Consider the following 21,343-nt stretch of genomic DNA (forward strand, 5'->3'; position numbering starts at 1 on the left):
ACTACTGAGACTGTGCGCCTAGGGCCCGTGCTCCACAACAAGAGAAGCCACCGCAATGAGAAGCCCACGCACCGCAACGAAGAGTAGCCCCCCTGCTCGCTGCAACTAGAGAAAGCCCACACACAGCAACAAAGACCCAATGCAGCCCAAAATTAAAATAAATAAATTTACCAAAAAAATCCCAAACCCAATTAAAAATAAAAAAGTGAGCTGTTGTTCTTCCATAGCTTTTTCTACACCACCCTGCATCAATCTTCTATCGCCATTTTGCATGTTAACTTGCCCACACATCCTCTTTGGGTTGGGTGGGATTGTCTTTCTCTTCTTTCTACCTCCAACTCTCATCCGTTACATATAAAGGAAAAGAGGATCAGTCACTTGCTCCCAGCATTTTCTGCATTCCAACACACCCATATTGTTTGTCTTCTCTCAAGCTATAGGCCCTCCAGCCTGTGCTTTTAGTATGGTTTCCAAGTTGCTGGCAAGCAGAAGTGGCGTCAACATGAAGAAACAAGTATTGGTGCCCAAAATGCAGTAGCCAGAGCTATCTGAATCTTTTAGAATAATACTTGATCAATTTTCAAATTTATAAAGGGCACCACTAACAGAAGGGGCTCTGAACATCCAATGGATGTTTGGGCTTCATAGCCTAAGCACCCCTGGAAAGTGGAGGCCAAGTTCTATGTGTGCACATACATTGCAAGGAACAGACATCTGCCTGACACTAGCTTGAGCCAAAAAAGGGCAAATTTAGTGGCTCATGTAACCACAAGACTAGATTTCGTTTCTGACTACATCAAAGGGTCAAAAACATCCCCAGGGCATCTTTCTGCTTTGTTGGGCTCCATTTTTTAGAGTCTTGCCACTTGGCAGACAAAACAGCTGTGGAGAGCTCCAAGCTTTACTTTTTCTCCAGTTCAGTATTCATATAAAGAAGCAGTCTTCCTGCCCTTAGTCCTGTTCCCTGATTGGCTGCCTTCAATCAAGTGCCCATTCCTAAAACAACAGGGCCAGGGAAATGAGCTGCTCTCACTGGACAGATTGGATCACATGCCCCATCTGTAAGGAGGGGAGGCAGAGCATCTGATTGGCAGCCCCACTAGCTTCACATACACTAGAATAGAAACAATTCCTCGCAGGGAAGATGGGGCACAGAGACCAGAAGAAAGGGAAAGGCAGGCAGATATAAATCATTAATACCAAAGCCCAGCACTTATATGCACTTTTCTGAGGTGGTGGTTTATAACTTGCTTTCTATCCTCAAAATGTTCTATAATCCAAGAAATAGTAAGAACTTCGGGAGAGGAAAATGCTTTTCCCTCACTCCAAATATTTCCTTCCTGTAGAGGGTCATCATGCCCCAGGCTCCTCTTCATGCCTTCCCTCTCCTGCACTTAGGGGAAGGAGAGCGTTAGGAGAAACTGGGCATGAGTCTCCCAGTGTCTTCCTCTTCCTGGTCACTTAGGATTGAGATGCTGGGAAGGAACACAAGTTCTCTTCCTCCACATGGGGAGGGCACCCTGGTCCACTGTTGCCTGGGACTGTGGGAAAGTCTGTTGAACTAGGATTCAGGGAAGCCTATTGGGCTCACATGCTCAGCTACATTCTGCGATGTATAGCCTTATCAGAAGATAATTCATCTCCTGACCACTTAGACCGCCAGTTGATTCAGAGCCTGAGTAGGGAGGAGGCATGCTATTTATTGAGCCCCTTCTCAAAAGTCAACAAGAACCATCCACTTAGGGTATCAGGCACCCACAGATTCATCCTCTCACTCTCCCCTTCCTGGCTGGTCCCCCACAGGAGGAGCTTGTCTTTTTGGGAATCCACAGAGATAGTGGAGTGCTGGGAGCAGGCTCAGAGGGAGGCCACAAAAATGATCAAAGGCAAGGAAGCTAGGTTTACCACAATAGGTGAGAGAAACGGGGATTATTTCACTTGGAGGGGGCAAAAAGTAAAGCCAGTGGTGGGGTGATTCAGGGGTAGCCTTGACCAGAACCATGCTGAGGGTGTGGCATCACTGGTATTTTTCCACAGCCTCACCCTGACCCTGAGCATAGTCATATCTGTCCCTTACCTCTCCCGTCCCACTTGTCTCCTTCTATGCCCACCTCTTTGAAAATAAATTGTTCCACTTCCACAGAGGTGTATGAGGCACACAAATCAACTTAAATAAAATAACACTATAGTATAATTTCTTTTTGATTACAAAAGTGATACACAATCTGTGAGAAGAACTGAAAAGATACAGAAAATTATAAACATGAAAACTAAAATCAACTCGAAACCCTCAACCCTGAGATAGCTATTAGCTTTTTAGTCTATTATTGTCCAGCCTTCTCTCGCTACATAATTTTAAATGTACTCTTTATTTCTTTAAAAAATTTATAGAAATATTTTAAATAAAATAGCGGCATGTAGTGTAAAAGATGAAAATGGTATATTATGCTATTTCTCTTACTATTATGATCTATGTGTACTATAAAGTGAATATTTTTTATTGTTACCACTTCCTTTTGTCTCTCCTGGCCTTAGGAATGGTTGACATTAATGGCACTTATTTGAGAGGAAAGTACTTGTGTCCTGAGACCCATTTTAGAGACAGGGAACTGTGACTACCCATAGCCACACCCAACTCCTGCTTGTGTGGCCAGGATCACAGGGCACAGAAACAATTTCCTAACATAATAGATAACTGTTGAGAAAAGGGAGTGAAAAAGGTGGCTTCCATAAGCCAGGGTTCTTGACCTTCCTTCTCTATCAGAAATACCCATCAAGGGGCTTCCCTGGTGGTGCAGTACTTAAGAATCCACCTGCCAACGCAGGGGACACGGGTTCAAGCCCTGGCCTGCGAAGATCCCACATGCTGCAGAGCAACTAAGCCCGTGCGCCACAATTGCTGAGCCTGCGCTCTAGAGCCCGCGAGCCACAACTATGGAGCCTGAGTGCCACAACTACTGAGCCCATGCACCTAGAGCCCGTGCTCCACAACAGGAGAAGCCACCTCAATGAGAAGCCCACACACCGCGACGAAGAGTAGCCCCCACTCGCCGCAACTAGAGAAAGCCCTTGCGCATCAATGAAGACCCCAGGCAGACAAAATAAATAAATAAAAAGAAATACCCATCACATCTACCACGGTGGCCTCCCCAGCTCCAAGATTTTGATTCTGGGAGCATATAGCTGCAAGTGAACAAAGAGTCAGGGGAAAGTTCTTTATCAGCAGGAGAATTATTTTATTCAATGTGTTTCCTTACATTAGTTGGGACAATAAGGGGAAAGAATGAGAAGAAATAAAAGGCCAGTTACTCAGGCCACTTTTAATGAATCACCCCCCAGTGTCACTACCCATCCCCAGTCAGGAAAAGCTTTGAGTTTTTCCATGCCAAGAAAAACAGAGGGCAGGAAGAAACAAATTACGACCTTGTTTGTGTTTTGTGTCTTAACTATTTGATTTATAGGCCCAGATCCAATGATTATGGATGAAAGAAAATATCCCAGTGTCCCAAACCTAACCTGAACTTAACTGGGGTGGGTCTCACGTCCACTGCTCAAAGTTAATGCAAAGTTAAAATGCTTTAAGAATAAAGGTTCAGGGTTTGGGGCTGCCTGAGCAGGCCAGTGGCAAGGCCAAATTCTTTTCTCATCACCCCAATTAGGATGACTACTATGAAAAAATACAAAAATAATAAGTATTGGTGAGAATGTGGAGCAGTTGGAGCCCTTGTGCACTGTTGGTGAGAATGTAAAATGGTACAGCTGCTATGGAAAACAGTATACAGTTCCTCAAAAAATAAAAATAGAATTACCATAAGATCTAGCAATTTCACTTCCAGGTACTCAAAAGAATTAAAATCAGGGTCTCAAAGAGACCTACACCTAAATATTATTGTTTTTGGTTGGTCTGTTGTTTGCCCAACCATTATTCCTTGTCCTGGGAGGCAGTGGCTAATACATTTGCCTTTAAATCTATTAATGCCCCCCCAGGTAGCTGCCTCAGACTTGGGAGAGTTCTGAGTTAGGCAAAATGAGGGCAAGTCTTTTGATCTGGCCCTTCAGGGAGCCACCAGACTGGTTGAAATGAACAACCACAATTCTTTAAGAATGAGGTCACTTCTACTACCTCCAGGACTAAGAACTTGTACTAGGAATGGGCGCTGTTTTTGTCAAAGCTTCTGCCAAACTGAAGAGTAGGGGATGGGACAGGGTAATTTAAAACACCACAGAGCTCTCTGACTGAGAATCAACTGTTTTTTCCTTGATTAAGCATTCCCCTGGTTGTTATAATCTTTTGCTTAGTTTCCAGAATGCCAATAAAGTTGATTTTGAGAGTAAAAAAGAAAAGAAAAATATCATGTAGCCATGAACTCTCTAGAAAGAAAACAGAATGATGCGTTGGACCAAGTATCCACTTAGGATGTGGTGGCTCGCCGAGGCCTCACCCAGGGGTTGACACTTAACCAGAGATTAGAATGATAAACTCTAAATGTGAAGTTGGGCAGAGAGAATACCCCTAAAGTAAGCTTGTGCTCGGCATGTAGAAATCAAACCATCTCAACTCAAAAGAGATTCTTGGCCATTAAGATTATTTTTCAGATTGATCTAGATGGAAGGTTGATAAATTCATTTCTGACTCTGAAGTATAGAAAAAGTTCTTTGACCTCACTCATAAGAGAAATGCAAGTCAGACCTAGAGTATGATACAGTTTTAAAAATGTCTGACTTTTATACTCCAGAAACTTTGATAACACACTCTGTGGGGCTCTGAGGAAACTGGCACTCATGTGCGTTGCCAGTGAGAATATAAATTTGTACAATTGCTATGAAGGGCAGTGAGAATATAAATTGGGGCAGTTGCTAACAGTACGGATGCATGTGCTTTTGGCTTAGAAGTCCCATTTTTTCTTGTACATGTGTACAGTGATATAAGATCAAAGTTATTAATTACAGCATTATTTGTAATTCCAAAACACTGGAAACCCAAATCTCCATCAGTAGGAGACTAGTTAAATTATGATACATTCATATCAAACTATGAATACTGAACTACTGTAAAAATAAATGAGGAGGCACTTTATGTATTATTATCTAAACATATCTAAGATGTCATTAAGTAAAAATAGCAAGATGCAGAACTGTGATGTTTAGCACCTTTTATATATGTGAGTAAAACTAAGTATAAATATTTATATTTACTTGCATTTGCATAGAGAAACTCAGGAAGGATACACAAAAAGTTATTAAGTGATTATCTGGGGTGGGTGAGTGGAAGGGAATGGAAAGTATATAGAAAAGGTGGTCAAGAGACTTTTTATTGAGATGTTTAATTTTTTTTTCTTTTTAGTTTTGAGGCTTGTGAAGTATTAAGGACTTAAAAAATTAAATTTAAAACTTGTTCCCTCTACTACCCCTTATCTTAATTTATTAATTTATCACTTAATCTGTAACCATTGTTCACTGCCCTCAGACACTCCCCTGAGAAAGTGTCTACTTAAATGAATGTGGATGATGGTTTATAAAAAGTACATTAGTGCATATAAATTATATCTTTAAAAATCTGATTTAGGGACTTTCCTGGTGGTGCAGTGGTTAAGAATCCAGCTGCCGATGCAGGGGACACGGGTTAGAGCCCTAGTCAGGGAAGATCCCACATGCCGCCGAGCAACTAAGCCCATGCGCCACAACTACTGAGCCTGCGCTCTAGAGCCCCCGAGCCACAACTACTGAGCCCGCGTGCCACAACTACTGAAGCCCACGCGCCTAGAGCCCATGCTCCGCAACAAGAGAAGCCACCACAATGAGAAGCCTGCGCACCGCAATGTAGAGTAGCCCCCGCTCGCTGCAACTAGAGAAAGCCCGCGCGCAGCAACGAAGAGATTAATACAGTCACGGAGGAGCTTTCTGTGCCTTGCTACTCATCCTCTACAGACTAGATAAAGGTCACTGACCAAAGACAACTGAAGCATCCTGAGGGCAAAACCAGCCTAAAGGAAACTTTGTGTTTATGGAAACATTACAGTTTTTCAAAGTGGCCTTTGGCTCAGTAGACTGTAGTAAAAACAATGGCATCATCCAGTCTCTGAACTAGACCATCTTTATCAAAAAGAACCTCTCACAGGATAAAGAACTTATAAGTGTTAACGTCTTTTCACATCCATGTTTTTTGTCGGCCCCACGTCTGGGAAGTATTGTAGCCTTTTTACGTTTTTCAGTCCCCTCCTTATGCCCTTCCCCTAACCACTGAATTAGACTTCTAACACTCTTAAGCTTTGTCTGTTTTTTCCTCAACAGTTTTATTGAGATATAACTCACATACCATGCAAATCACCTATTGAAAGTATACAATTCAGTATCTTTTAGCATAGTTACAGGGTTGTGCAACCATCACTGCAGTCTAATTTTAGAACATTGTCACCGCCCCCCAAAAAGAAACTTCATACCCATTAGTGGTCACTTCCCATTTCTCCCAACCCCCTCGGCCATGTACAACCACTAAATCTACTTTGTCTCTATAGATGTGCCTTTTCTCGAAATTTCACATAAATGAAATCATACAGTATGTGGTCTATTGTGATTGGCTTCTTTCACTTAGCATGATGCTTTCAAGGTGCATCCATGTTTTAGCATGCTATTTTTACTGCTGAATTATATTTCATTGTAAGGACGCACATACACATATACATGTGCATATATAGATATACATAAATTTTGTTTTTGAAACATATGAATATTTAGTACATGTTAAAAACAAAAAACATTAAAAGGAAGAAAAGTGGGTGTACTGAAGCCAGGAACCAAAATCCAGGGTAGAAAGCATCCTTATGGATGGCTCTTTGCACAGCTACAGTTTCTTTTGATTCTAGAAACTGGGCTGGGCTGTGGGGATGGAGCCCCACAGTCATAAAACTCAATACGATGGTTCTGGGGGAAGCTCCAGAAGAGGCTGCCCAACAGGCCAGAGAGGTCAGGCTGGCCGGGGGGGTTGGAACAACACTAGGATGCTTGGAATCAAGTAACTCTCCCCGAGGCCACATCTTGGACAATATGGGCTCTTAACTTTGCAGTTTCCTGAAGCTTCCCTGATACTGGATGGCCAGGCCTGGCTCTGGGAAGGGGAGGAGAGTGTTGGACTGTGATGGCTTTAAGAGTTTGTCTTCCCACTGGCAGGGGATGAAAATAGGTTGTCAGGGGACATAATACCTTGAGAAGGGTGAGAACAGATTTGAGGGCTACCTTATTGTATTCTATTCTTGGAACAGGAAAGGGGAACTTCCCCCTCAAAAAGAGTGTGAGAACCCAGGAAGTGTGTTTGATGTCTGCAAAAAAATGGGACAGAATCCTCGTTCCTTGCTCTATTCTCAAGGAGCATGCACAGTGTCTTTCTTGACAGTTTCCTGTTCCATTTCCACCATTTATACAAAAGCAGTAAAATGAGCTTGCAAGGTAAATAATGAGTACCCTGGAGCAGCATCTCACACACCAGCCTGTTATCTGAGATAAATTTCAGAGCACACAGCTGGACAGCGATGGGAAGAGGATTTTCTAATACATATGTAAAAACAGTGAAAGTAAAATGTTAATGTTGAAATGTTTTGTATGGTAGTAAAATGTTAATGTTAAAATGTTTTATATGGTAAATGCCATCTTCCTCTTAAGAGAGTAAATTTCCTTGAGAACTGGGTCTCACTTATAGCACCTAGAAATTATAACTCCAAACTAGCCAGCATTTACTGAGGACACTGTGGCAGGCACTGTGCTGAGTTTTGTTTAATATATAGACACAGTACTTAGCTGTAGTTAGTAAATATTTATCAAAGAGCTTGAAAAAAAACTATCGAAGACAGTCAAGAAGAGAAAACTGGGGACTTCCCTGGTGGTGCAGTGGTTAAGAATCCGCCTGCCAATGCAGGGAACACAGGTTCAAGCCCTGGTCCGGGAAGATCCCACATGCCCCGGAGCAACTAAGCCCGTGTGCCACAACTGCTGAGCCTGCACTCTAGAGCCTGTGAGCCACAACTACTGAAGCCCGCGCGCCTAGAGCCCGTGCTCCACAACAAGAGAAGACACCGCAGTGAGAAGCCCACGCACCCCAAAGAAGAGTAGCCCCCGCTCATCGCAACTAGAGAAAGCCTGCGTACAGCAATGAAGACCCAACGCAGCCAAAAATCATAAACAAATAAAATAAAATAAAATTTATTTAAAAAAAAACTGCAGAACAACATTCCTCATGAATATAAGCCCAAAGATCCTTTAAAAAATTGTAGAAAATTGAACTTAACAATATATAAAAAAAGACTAACATTGTAACCAAGTGAGGTTTATCCCAGAAATGCAAAGATGGTTAAGTTTTGGAAAACTATTCAAAGTAATTCACCATATTCACAGAATAAAGGAGAAAAATCAAACGATTATCATCCTAATAGATGCAGAAAAAATGTTCAACAGGCTTCAATCTCCTTTTATGATTTAAAGAGAAAAAAAGAAAACACTTCAGGAAAGAAGGTAGATAGGAGAATTCTTCCCTCTATCAGATGAAGAGTATCTACTGAAAAATCTAGACATCATACTTAATTGTGAAAGACTGAACGCTTTCCTCCTAAGATTGGGAACAAGCTAGAGTTGCTCATTTCACCATTTTTATTCAGTGTTCTACTAGAAATGCTAGTGTAAAATAGTCCTTGTCAGTGATATAAGGAAAAAAAAAAAAGGCATACAGGGCTTCTCTAGTGGCATAGTGGTTGAGAGTCTGCCTGCCGATGCCGGGGACACGGATTCGTGCCCTGGTCCGGGAAGTTCCCACATGCTGCGGAGCGGCTAGGCCCATGAGCCATGGCCGCGGAGCCTGTGCTCTGCAACGGGAGAGGCCACAACAGTGAGAGGCCCGCGTACCTCAAAAAAAAAAAGAGGTAGTGGGGAAAGTCAGTATATATGTGATTTTGGTGAAGGGGGAGTACATGCAAATCAAGCACATATTTTTTGCAGAAGTTTTCTGCTAGTCTTGTGAAGATTACTGCTAGTCACGAGGAGCAGACGTCACCATGAAGGATTTTAGTGCTTTTCTAGATTCGAGGAGATGCAAGAATTGGGCTCATAAAATTGTCTCCTGAAAATATCTATCTGAAGACCTGTTCTGCCAGTTTTTCCCAGAGCACAGAGTGCCTCATTCCTGATCTCCAGCCTAACTCCTTTCAATGGGTGTTGAAGGTCAGCAGCTGCTGACTTTCATAATTTGATCCTTGTAGAGGTAGATGGCAAATGCCAATTTGTAGGCGACATCTTTAATCCTAGGCTTCTTCACAGCATCATGAAGCGTTCTAAGATGGTTAAGATGGAAATTTCAAGGCCTCTTGAAGTCTAGACGTAACTTGCACAGTATCACTTCTGCCACAATCTGTTGGCGAAAGTAAGTAACAAAGCAAGCCAACATTCAAGGTGAGGAGGAGACTCCACGTCTGGACAGGAGGGAATCTGCATTTTCTTTTTGTTTTTTGGCTGTGCCACGTGGCTTGCGGGATCTTCACGTTCAGGAATCGAACCTGGGCCCCGGAGTGAAAGCGCCAGGTCCTAACCACTGGACCGACAGGGAATTCCCAGGAATCTACATTTTTAACATAGCCTTCTCAGTTGACTCACGCACACCGGGGTTAAGTGTGAATTGTTCATTTCACATATATGTGTACAGAGCTGTGTCCCTTTGCATTTGCTACAAATCTCTATTGCTAGCACTTAAATTTATATATATGTAAATGTTTTGTTTCTTTCAGAAATTTCTGAAATAGTAATGTGCTTAGGTACTATATGGAGATAGAATCACCGGAGCTCATAATGGTAGCAGTTTGTGAAAAAGAAGGAATTTCAGGACCTTGAAAGGTGAGTAGGCACTGGAAGGAAGGGGGTATCTTAAGTGGGTGGACCTGGCATGATCACAGATGTGGGCTTATACCGGTAGGTTTAGGGGTCAGTGGCTGGTGCACAAGACTAAAGGGAATGGTGGAAATGGTTGGGGATGGATTATGGGTATGGGAGAGTGACACGATGAAAATGACATCTCGCCATGACCAGTTTGTCTGTTGCAATGGCAGTTAAAAATAAATAGCTAACAACACTGCATAGAAACCAAACTCATAATTCGAAAATGCCGGAACCTCTAGCCAGCGACAGTTGAGGCGAATACTATTTTAGAACACAGAGAAACGAAAACAGTGTACATTGTCCTGATCACTGAAGAATTCGCTTAAAAATCAGATCCCCCCCCCACACACTCCGCCCTGAGCCTTATTAAGATAAAACTGACTTACAACAAAATCAGATTCTTAGTAGTGGCACAAACTTGGGATACTACATATCGTACCCCCAATCACTTTCTCTAGGCCTCGGCCCACCGCCTGTTATTTATGTATTTATCACTATGTGCCAAGCGCTCTGCATGTATGTGTATACACTCTCTCTCACTTAATCGGCCAGATTTCTCTACAGGGTAGAGTGTATCATGCCCATTTTACTGGTGAGGAGGAAACTGAGCCTAAGAATGGATTTGCCATATCACAGCCTGGAGGCTGCAAAAATGTAAAGCTGGGGCTGGAACAGAGGCTGCGCCGGAAGTGGGCGGGGAAACGAGTTCCGCGTGATTCAGGAGGGATCCACGGCGAAGGGAAGGGAAACGTGAAAATGGTGATTCGGCCCCATCTTCCAGAATTCTGCAGGCCCCTACGACAAGTGAAGAAATTTCTCTTTCAGACGACGTGTCTCGCTTAGGCGCCTTTCCAAAATCACGGTATCTGATTGGTGTGATTGGAGGAGATGGATGGTCCTGATTGGTAAGTTGGACCTCGAACCAGGCTTACGCCCCTAGGATCGGGCGAGGAGTGGGTGGGATTTGAAATTGAATCCCCCGTTTCATTGGTGAAAAGAAAACGAACCAGGAACTATTAGGAAGCGTAATTGGCTGTTGCTAGGAGCCTCCGCTGGCCTTATGGGCCCGGGTTACGGAAGCCGGGGAGGACTGAGCGTGAGGTCTACCTGCAGGAAGTTGGCAACGGAAACCGGGATAGCGGTGGAGAAGAGGTACCTCAGGCCCAATGGCGACTGTGGAAGCAAGTGGCAGCGATGGGGAAGGGCGAGGGGTCGAGACCTCCGTCACGTATTACCGATTGGAGGAGGTGGCGAAACGCAACTCCCCGAAGGAGATTTGGCTGGTGATCCACGGGCGAGTCTACGATGTCACCCGCTTCCTTAACGAGGTGGGGCCCGGGTGGTGGGCGGCCCCTGGGAGCTGCAGCGGCGAGGGTGGTCGGGCCCGGAAACGCTGCTAGGGTGTGTATGGGAGGGAAGTGAGGCCTGGCTGAGGGCGAAGAGGCGTACGGAAGGGAATACGACACTCTGAGACGGAGATTGGGGGGCCTTAGGTGTGCATGCATTTCCAGCCGTCACTAAACTCTCGTGCCTTGAGTCACATATTGAGCACTTACGACGTGCTTGGCTAAACTCTGAGTCACCATTATGCCCACTTTACGGAAAGGGAAACTGAGACTCAGGGTCTCTCACCTAACAACCTAGAGCCATTCGAACTCAGGTCTGAAAGCTCCAAACCTCTGCTCTTTCCACTATGCCTTCTGAAGTAATATCATTTTTTGCTTTTCATTTTTTTGAGAAGCTGAGATGCCTCCTCCTTTCCCCCCATTATGCTGCCTTTCTTTTTTCTATTTTGAGTTGACCTTGAGTCCAGAGGTTATGAGTTGATTTTTTTTTTTTTTTTTGGCCATTGACTCAGGTTCTGTCACCCTTTTTTGTAAATCAAGCCTGTTGTATTAGGGTTTTTTTTTTTTTTTTTTTGTATTAGGTTTTACAAGTTCTCAAGACCCTGGTACAACTGAGTGATTTTTTTTGTTTTGTTTTGTTTTCAAGGAAACAGACTTTGAATTTGTTTAACTCTACTGAGGTGTAATTTACATACAATAAATTGTGCTTATTTAAAATGTACAGTTTGATGAGTTTTGCCAAATGTATTCACCCATGTAATCACAACTTCAATTAAGAAAGAGCGTTTTCATCACCCTAAAAAGTTCCCTCTTGCTTTTTTGCAGTCATTCCCCTCACTCCCAATCCCTGAGGGTTTAGGATATTTTAAATGCTTATTTATTTATTTGTGGTGTGTATTATTTTATTTTGAGTAATAGAGTAATAATCTTGTGGTTAATTCCTTGTAAGTTCTTGCATAATATAATCCTGCTATAACTGAGAAAAAGTTTCATTTCGCTTCATTCTCTTTCTGGAGCAAATGTACCAGCAAAATTTGTTTTCTACTAGTTTGGGGCTTACGGGATAAAGCTCTACATCCTGATTCATAAATCTATAAAAACTTTTAAAACGTAAAATTTCCCAAAAAGAATATTGTTTTATTTTATTATTACTTTTTTAAATAAATTTTTTAAAAAATTTATTTCTTTTTGGCTGCGTTGGGCCTTTGTTGCTGTTCGCGGGCTTTCTCTAGTTGAGGGGAGCGGGGGCTACTCTTCCTTGCGGTGCATGGGCTTCTCATTGTGGTGGCTTCTCTTGTTGCGGAGCACAGGCTCTAGGCGTGTGGACTTCAGTAGTTGTGGCTCGCGGGCTCTAGAGAACGGGTTCAGTAGTTGTGGCGCTCAGGCTTAGTTGCTCCACAGCACGTGGGGTCTTCCCCGATCAGGGCTCAAACCTGTGGTCCCTGCATTGGCCGGCGGGTTCTTAACCACTGCGCCACCAGGGAAGTCCCTTTTTTTTTTTTTGGTCCCCCCCCTTTTTTTTTTAAGGACATTGTTTTAAATAAATCTTTCTAGTGGCCAATAAGTTAACATCTTAGAATTTAGTAACTTCTTGTATTTGTAGGGTGTATGGCATTTATGCTTTTAAAAGTGCTTTCCCGTTATATCAGCCTCAAATTAGCTAGTTGAGAGTGAGTTGGATAGTAGTGAGCCTTATTTTAACAGGGATATAAGAAACAGGTTCAGAGAGATTTTGGTCAGACAGTTGATTAGTGGCAGGGTGTGCTTTAGATAAATACCTTGGTTTCTCTTGTCTACACAGTATTACTTTGGAATTCTAGACTTAGCTATGTCCTTTGATGTATGCCTCATAATAAGTTTCAAGTGTGGCTTGTAGCATGCCTGGTAAAGCATAGTTCATAATGGGCCAGTAATGTTTTTCATTTGTGGTTTCATTTCCCCCCCAGTTTCTTCTTGATTGATTCAGAATAGATAATGAACTTGGAAGGAACACTCAGTGCGTGTAGTGGACATGAGTTTAATCTTTAATAGTGGTTCCCAGCCTGGTTTACCACATGCTGATGGAGCCAGAGACATCACAGGTGTGCCAGGGGCAGCCCTTCAAGCTTGAGTTGCCAATCTTTACCTGTAGTTAGCCATTCTAACTTACCTGTTCCAGCATCTCTGTCCCTGTGTTCTTCTTCACTCCAAGTCTAGTCATTCATTCACTTACTCATTCAAATATTTATCAAGTGTCTACTAAGTGCCAGATACTGTTCTAGGCGCTGAGGATGCAGCAGCGGAGAGTTAAGCATTTATGCCCTCGTGGAGATTACCATCTATGGGAAGCAGAAAATAAGAAGAGTAAATAACTAAAATATATGCTATGTTAAGTGCTAAGGAGAAAAATAAAGCAGGGAAGAGGTCTGTGGACATGTATGGGGTGAGGGCGTGAAGATGAGGGGTTGAAATTTCAGGTATGATGGCCAGAAATAGCTTGATTAAGAAGATGACTAGAGTAAAGGCCTTCTGTTAAGGGAGCTGGCCATGTGGATATCTGCAGGAAGAGCTTTCCTGGCAGAGGGAGCAAGTTCAAAGGCCTTGAGGTGTAAGTATATCTAGTCTGTTTGACGAACAGTGAGGGAGGTTATGGTAGCTGGAGAGTATTAGATGAGGTCAGTATGATCAAGGAGGGGACAGGTCAAGTACAGCTTTTGTGAACCTCTGTTTAGAAAGAAAATCATATAAAAATGGTTACAATATCTTATGACATTGACTAGAACATATCAAAGTGCATCTCTCTTAGCAAGGGTAAGTATGATTTTGTAAACCTTTGTTCACAAAGCATGTTTTTGTGAACCTTTGTTTCAGTTAATATTCTTGTTTTCTTACTGTATCACAAGTGAGAAAAGTTTGGAAGCCATTGTTTTATGTATAATTAACCATTTCTGAAAAGAGTAACTTAACACATAGTGCTGTTTTAAAGCTTTCTATGTATTTTATAGTGACTGTTGGCATAAGTGGGAATACTAGGTTGGAGGGAAAAACAATACAGAAGGGAAGAAAGTAAAACTCCTTAAACCCCAAGAATTTGTTTGAATCCTTCTACATCGTCCACGCATATATCAATGTATACAGATATGTATAAGTAGAAATGGAATCCTAGTATTCCTTAATTGAATTATAGTGTCTATTAATTGATTTGGTTTAATAGGAATAGTATTTCTTGGGTGCTTATTATTCTGGTGGCTTACATGTAATTTCTTTTTTAACCCTCCTAACAACCCATTTTAGAGATTAGAAAGCTGAGGAGCAGAGAAATAACTTTCACAAAGTCATAATGTTAAGTGGTACAGGTGGAGTTTGAACTCACGCAGTCTGACCAGATAACCTATGCCCACTACATTAGGATTTGCCTCAATGTTTTTTCATGGCTATAGAGTATGGAATTAGGTCTGTTTTACAACCACCTTCTTCCACATCTTAGATATAATTTGGAAGGATTGGGAATGTGATAGAGGGAAGTTAGAATTAGTACCTTTTTTCTGGAACCCAGGTAATTTTTTCATTTTTTGAATAGGTCATACGGGTACGTTGTGAAAAGCCTTCCTCCCATCTGCCCAGTTCGACCTCCTCCTAAAGTTAGCTACTGCTGTTTGTGAATCCTTCCAGAGTTTTGTTTTGCATGTACAAGCAAAAGTGAATGTAGTTCCTCCCACTCTTTTTTTTTCACCCATAAGGTAACAGCATACAATACCTGCTGAAATATGCCTTGCTTTTTTCATGTAACTATATCTCAGGAGTCTTTCCATATCCATACCTGGAATACTTCTTTATTCTTCATAGAATTTGTTGGACTGATTATAATTTGTTTGAGCAGTCTCATATTTATAAACATTTAGGTTGTTAGTAATATTTTGCCATCTAAGTTTTTCCCCTGCCTAAGTCAACTCTATTGAGATCTAATGTACATACAATAAAATGTATAGATTTTATATGTGGAGTTCAGTGAGCTTTGAAAAATGTCTCATCTGTGTAATCACCATCACAATCACTGTATAGAACATTTCTACCATCTATGTTCCCATACAACCACTGATTTGATTTCTAACACTGCAGACCCGTATGTGTTCTTATTTGTCTAACATCTTTCGCTTAACATATCTGTGAGATTCATCTATATTTTTTCTGTGTATCTGCAATTTATTCCTATTTAGTGCTTCTTATTTCATTGTAACCATACTAAAATTTAGCTATTTGCCTGTTGATTGACACTTGGGTTGTTTCCAATTTTTGGCTATTATGAATAAACCTGCTTTGTACTTTCACGTACAAATCTTTGTGTGGACATATGTTTTCATTCCTCTTGGGTAAATAGCTAGGAGTGAGATTGCTGGGTCATATTTTTTTGTTTTTGTCTTTGTTTTACTTTTTAAGCAACTGCCAGACCTTTTCCCAGTCGCACCAGCAATACATTAGTTTTCCAGTTTCTCCACATCCTCATTGACACATGTTTTGTCAGTGATTTACTTTTAACCACTCTAATGGGTGTGTGCTGATATATAATAATGGTTTTAACTTACATTTACCTGATGACTAATGATGTTGAGTATCTTCATGGGCTAATTGGCCATTTGCATGTCTTGTAAAGTGTCTGTTCAGTCTTGCTCATTTTTAATTGGTTTGTTTTCTTATTATTGACTTGAAAGCAGTCTTTATATATTTTGGATGCAAGTCCTTTCAGAAATATGTATTGCGAGTATTTTCTCACAGTCTGTATTTTGCCTTTACATTTTCTTAAGTGTCTTTTGAAGAGAATTTTGGTGATACACACACACACACACACACACACATATATATATATATACACATACATACATACATATATACACACACATTTGGCGATATATATATATATATATATATATATATATAAAACACATTTTAATGGCTGGATGTGGGCTTTGGGGTTCAAGAGTCTTGTTCAGTTTCCTACTTTACCGTAACCTTGGGCAGTTGTGCTCTGTAAAGGCCTTTTTCCATCTCCTCAAGGGAGATAATAGTACCTACTTCACAGGGTTGTTGTTGAGACAATTGATTTAGGTAATTCATATAAAGACTTATCATGGTACCTGGCATAAAGAGTTCAGTAAGTGTTAGTGGTTATTTTTATTAATAATAAAAAAATATATTGTTTTCTGTAGCATCTTTCGAGTGCTTACTAACTAGCGCATGCTCTGAAGATTTAAAGGTGAATTAGATGCTTTGGACTTGCTGGGAAGATGAGATCTGTGTACAAGCAGTTGTCGTGTAAGGTAGAGTGGTCTTGCCTTTGGAAAGATGGAGAATGCAGGCTCTGTTTGGTGCCACCCTAGGGTACCCCTTGAAAGCTTCAGTGTCTGACTAATAACAATTCTTACTGGATTTCTCCAAGCCTGGTCAAAAGAAAGTGCAATTTGATCGTTATCTAGCTTGTGGAATTACCAAATCTGTAGAAAGTATGCTTTCTTTCCTTGAACGGTCTCAAGTGGTTGGTCCTAGGGAAGGCTAGAAAGAAGGTGAGGCAAAATTTAAACTCCAGCACTGTCTAGGTGAGCTGCCCTGATCACAAATCGACTTTGGTTTATTTATTCGTGCAGCATACATGCCAGAGAGGGAGAGAGGGCAGATGGGAGGGAAGGAGGGCAGAGTGAGCGCCCCCTAGATCTCACTATGTTCCAGGTTCTATGCTATGTTCAGGAATACAGCCATGAATAAGACAACCATGGTCCCTGTTCTTAGGGAGTTTATAGTCTAGTGGAGGAAGAAAGACATTAAATAAATAATTGCAATTGTGATAGTACCATGAAGATGCCTAAGGAATTGTGAGAATCTGTAGCAGTGGTACCTAGTACAGTGGGGATAAGGGTATGTAATCTGGTGGGAATAAGTTATGTTCAGATCTGCAGACCTGAAATTCAGACCGTGAGCAATTGTGACTGCCAAGGTTACACCATTTCTGGCAGCCATCAAGTTAACCTCTCCTAGGTGACACCCCTGCCTTACTAGGTTCTTTCTAATCCAAATGCAAATACCTATGGACCTGCACCATTTCCTGCTGTTCAACACCCAGGTCTATTATCTTTTTCTGAGTTGTCAGACCGTTTTTTAGGAAGTAGTTTTTGTCCTCTCCAAAACTTTAACACCCATATCTTATTTTGATGAGGTATTCTGCTAATCTGTTTGGGTAGGCTGGCCTAATTTTGCAGCTTCTGTAATCTTAATGTTTCTAGATTTCATTTTCCAAGTCAGGTGATCTTTTGCGGTACGCGGGCCTCTCACTGTTGTGGCCTCTCCCGTTGTGGAGCACAGGTTCCGGATGCGCAGGCTCAGCGGCCATGGCTCATGGGCCCAGCCGCTCCGCGGCATGTGGGATCTTCCCAGACCGGGGCACGAACCCATGTCCCCTGCATCGGCAGGCGGACTCTCAACCACTGCACCACCAGAGAAGCCCCCTATTGACATTTTTATTACATCAGCATGGAATTTCCATTCACAGAGAATTTGTGTAATTTTTTCCCAGCAAGATTTTTATTCTGTAACCGTTTGTCATTCTTCACATTCTCCTCTTTTCTGCCCATCTGTCCCCTATCCTTTCCATAGAATTAGTAATCTGGAAGTATTATTTTCTGTTAGCAATTTGTCCTCTTTCTTTTCTATATTAAAACATAAAGTTTCTGTCCTCCTTTCAGTAATACTTAGTAAATGAACTTAAGGAAAAGCCAAAAGGCTTCCCCTGCTCCCTACCACATATTCCGTGGACAATTGCCCGACTAAAAGCCTTCCCAAGAGGACATTACAAAGTTTCCTTTGTATCTAAAGTATTTCACTTGATTATTGCTGGTCTGAGATAGAAATGAATCGATCACAGGCATTGTTTCATCAATTGAAAGTTTATGATCTTGGTTGCCATATAGTTTATTTGAAATATTTGTAGTGTTATATAATTGCTCATGCATTAAAAGCTGAGACAAGATCCATTAGTCTTAAAACACAAAGGCTATCCAGTTCAAAAGAATCGTTTTTGCAAATTCATATGAGATTTAAAAGCAAAGCACATCCTAGAAAAAATGGGAAATGTGTACTGCCTTATATTAGGTTTACTTAATAAAAATAGGGAGAAACTTATGATTGTCCAATAGATTTGAATAGCACTGGTAACCAACCAATCTAGGTGACTGAGGATAACCTCCAGACTCCTTGGTCTTATTTGTTTTGTTTTGCTGTGATTCAGACAAAAGTAAACTTTTGGGCTTATGTTAATTATAGGTATGTAAACCTAGCTTTGTGTGTGTATGTGGTAAAATATATATAACATAAAAATTTGCCATTTTAACCATTTTTAACTGTACTATTAGGTGGCATTAATTGCATTCACGGTTTGTGCAACCAACATCACTGTCTATTTCTAAAACTATTTCATTACCCCAAACAGAAACTCCGTAACCATTAGGCAATAACTACCCTCTCATCACTCTTCCCAAGCCCCTGATACAACCTCTAATTTACTTTGTGTCTCTATGAATTTGCCTATTCTAGCTACCTGATATAAGTAGAATCATACAATATTTGTCCTTTTGTATCTGGCCTCTTTTACTTAGCATGTTTAGGTTTTTAAATTTTTATTTTTATTATGGTAAAATATACATAACATAAAATTTACTATTTTAACCATTTTTAAGTGTACGGTTCAATGGCATTAAGTACATTCACACTGTTGTGTGTCTATCACCATCAGCTGTTTCCAGAAAATTTTCATCATCCCAAATTGAAACTGTGCCCATTAAACAATAACTTCCCATTGCCACCTCCTCCCAGCCACTGGTAATCACTGTTCTACCTTATGTCTCTGTGAATTTTACTGTTCTAGATGGAATCATACAGTATTTGTCATTTTCGTCTGACTTATTTCGCTTAGAATAATGTCTTCAGGGTTCATCCATGTTGTAGCATGTATCAGGATTTCACTCCTTTTTAAGGCTGAATAGTATTCCATGATATGTGTATACCACGTTTTGTTTGTCTGTTCATCCATTCTTCAGTGGACACCTGGGTTGTCTCCACCTGTTGGCTATTGTGAACAATGCTACAGTGAACAATGGCATACAAGTGTCTGTTTGAGTCTTTGTTTCCAGTTCATTTGGATATATACCTAGCAGTGAAATTGCTGGGTCGTATGGTAATTATATTATAATTAGCTTTTTGAAGACACTCCAAACTGTTTTCCACAGCAGCTGTACCGTTTTACATTCCCACCAGCAATGGATGAGGGTTCTTAACTTCTCCATGGAACACTTGTAATTTTTCTGTTTTTCAGTCATAGCCATCCTAGCAGGTGTAAAGTGGTATCTTTTTGTGGTTCAATTTGCATTTCCCTAATGACTAATGATGTTAAGCATCCTTTCATGTGCTTATTCGTTCTCTGTATCTTCTTGGGAGAAATGACTATTCAAGTTTTTTGCCCATTTTTAAATTGGATTGTTTGTCTTTTTGTTAAGTTAGATTTCTTTATATATTATGGATATTAATCCTTGATTAGATATGTGACTTGCACATATTTTCTCCCATTCAGTAGGTTGTCTTTTCACTTTCTTGATAATGTCCTCTGACATTTTGATGGAGTAAGTCCTTCCATATCAGCAGTTACTTTCAATGTAAATGGATTAAACTCTCCAGTCAAAAGACAGAGATTGGCAGAATGGATAAAAATACGTGGTCTAACTATATGCCATCTGTAGGAGACTCACTTTAGATTCAGAGACACTAATAGGTTGAAAGTGAAAGAACGGAATCATATTCCATGCAAATAGTAACAAAATAAGAGTAGAGATGGCTATAATAATATTAGATGAAAGAGATATTAAATCAAAAAAAAGCTTTTAATGGGCATAGAGTTGTTTTGTTTTGGCCATACCCTGTGGTTTGCGGGATCTTAGTTCCCCGACCAGGGATCGAACCCATGCCCCCTGCATTGGGAGCACAGAGGCTTTTTAAAAAATAATTAATTAATTAATTTTTTGAGCTGTGTTGGGTCTCTGTTGCTGTGCGTGGGCTTTCTCTAGTTGTGGCAAGCAGGGGCTACACTTTGTTGCGGTACGTGGGCTTTTTATTGCAGTGGCTTCTCTTGTTGCAGAACGTGGGCTCTAAGCATGTGGGCTTTAGTAGTTGCAGCATGCAGGCTCAGTAGTTGTGGTGCAGGGGCCTAGTTGCTCTGCGGCATGTGGGATCTTCCCAGACCAGGGATTGAACCCATGTCCCCCGCACCGGCAGGCAGATTCTTAATCACTGCACCACCAGGGAAGTCCTGGGAGCAAGGAGTCTTAGTCACTGGACTGCCAGGAAGTCCCCATAGAGTTTTAGTTTTACAAGACAAAAAGTTCTGAAATAGATGGTGCTGGTGGTTGCACTGTTTTACATTCCCAGGGTTATAATTTCTTATGTCCAAATCAACACTTGTTATTTTCTGTTTTTTTGATGACAGACATCCTAATGGGTGGGAGGTGGTATTTCATTGTGGTTTTGATTTGCATTTCCCCAGTGACTACTGATGTTGAGCATCTCTTCATATGCTTGTTGGTCATTTGTTTGTCATCTTCAGAGAAATGTCTATTCAACTCTTCTGCCCATTGTATAATCAGGTTATTTGATTTGTTGTTGAATTTTAGGAGTTCTTTATATACTCTGGATATTAACCCCTTATGATTTACATATCTTTTGTTCTGTTGGTTGTCTTTTCACTCTGTTGATTGTGTCCTTTGATGTATAAAACTTTTTAAGTTTGATATAATCCCATTTGTCAACTTTTGCTTTTGTTGCCTTTGCTTTTGATGTCATATCCAAGAAAGTATCACTAAGTCCAATGTCATAAAAGATTTTCCCCTAATTTTATAGTTTTGGGTCTTACGTTTAGGTCTTTAATCCATTAAGAGTTCATTTTTGTATGCGATATAAGTTAAGGGTCCATCTTCACTCTTCTGCATGTGAATAGTCAGTTTTCCCAGTACTGTTTGTTGAAGCGACTGTCCTTTCCCTGTTGAGTGGTCCTGGCACCCTTGTCAAAGATCATT

The 21,343-nt window shown here is 41.1% G+C and overlaps 2 protein-coding genes across 2 annotated transcripts in view; both read left to right on the forward strand.

The window, feature by feature from the left end:
• The window catches only part of NIP7 (nucleolar pre-rRNA processing protein NIP7), a 66,459-nt gene extending 55,655 nt beyond the window's left edge, over positions 1-10,804 (forward strand). Inside the window, exons 5-6 of the transcript XR_016390876.1 lie at positions 9,765-9,870; positions 10,738-10,804. The gene's annotated coding sequence lies outside the window, so the exon portion shown is untranslated. The remainder of the gene's footprint in view (positions 1-9,764; positions 9,871-10,737) is intronic.
• Positions 10,805-11,070: 266 nt separating this feature from the next.
• Positions 11,071-21,343, forward strand: part of CYB5B (cytochrome b5 type B) — a 31,915-nt gene continuing 21,642 nt past the window's right edge. The window contains exon 1 of the mRNA XM_022583331.2: positions 11,071-11,240. Coding sequence (XP_022439039.1) covers positions 11,079-11,240 — 162 coding nt within the window. The 5' untranslated portion in view covers positions 11,071-11,078. The remainder of the gene's footprint in view (positions 11,241-21,343) is intronic.

The sequence above is a fragment of the Delphinapterus leucas genome, chromosome 20, assembly GCF_059928025.1.
Source record: "Delphinapterus leucas isolate spDelLeu-1000000601 "Yukka" chromosome 20, BTC_Dleu_Yukka2, whole genome shotgun sequence".
Lineage (NCBI taxonomy): Eukaryota > Metazoa > Chordata > Mammalia > Artiodactyla > Monodontidae > Delphinapterus > Delphinapterus leucas.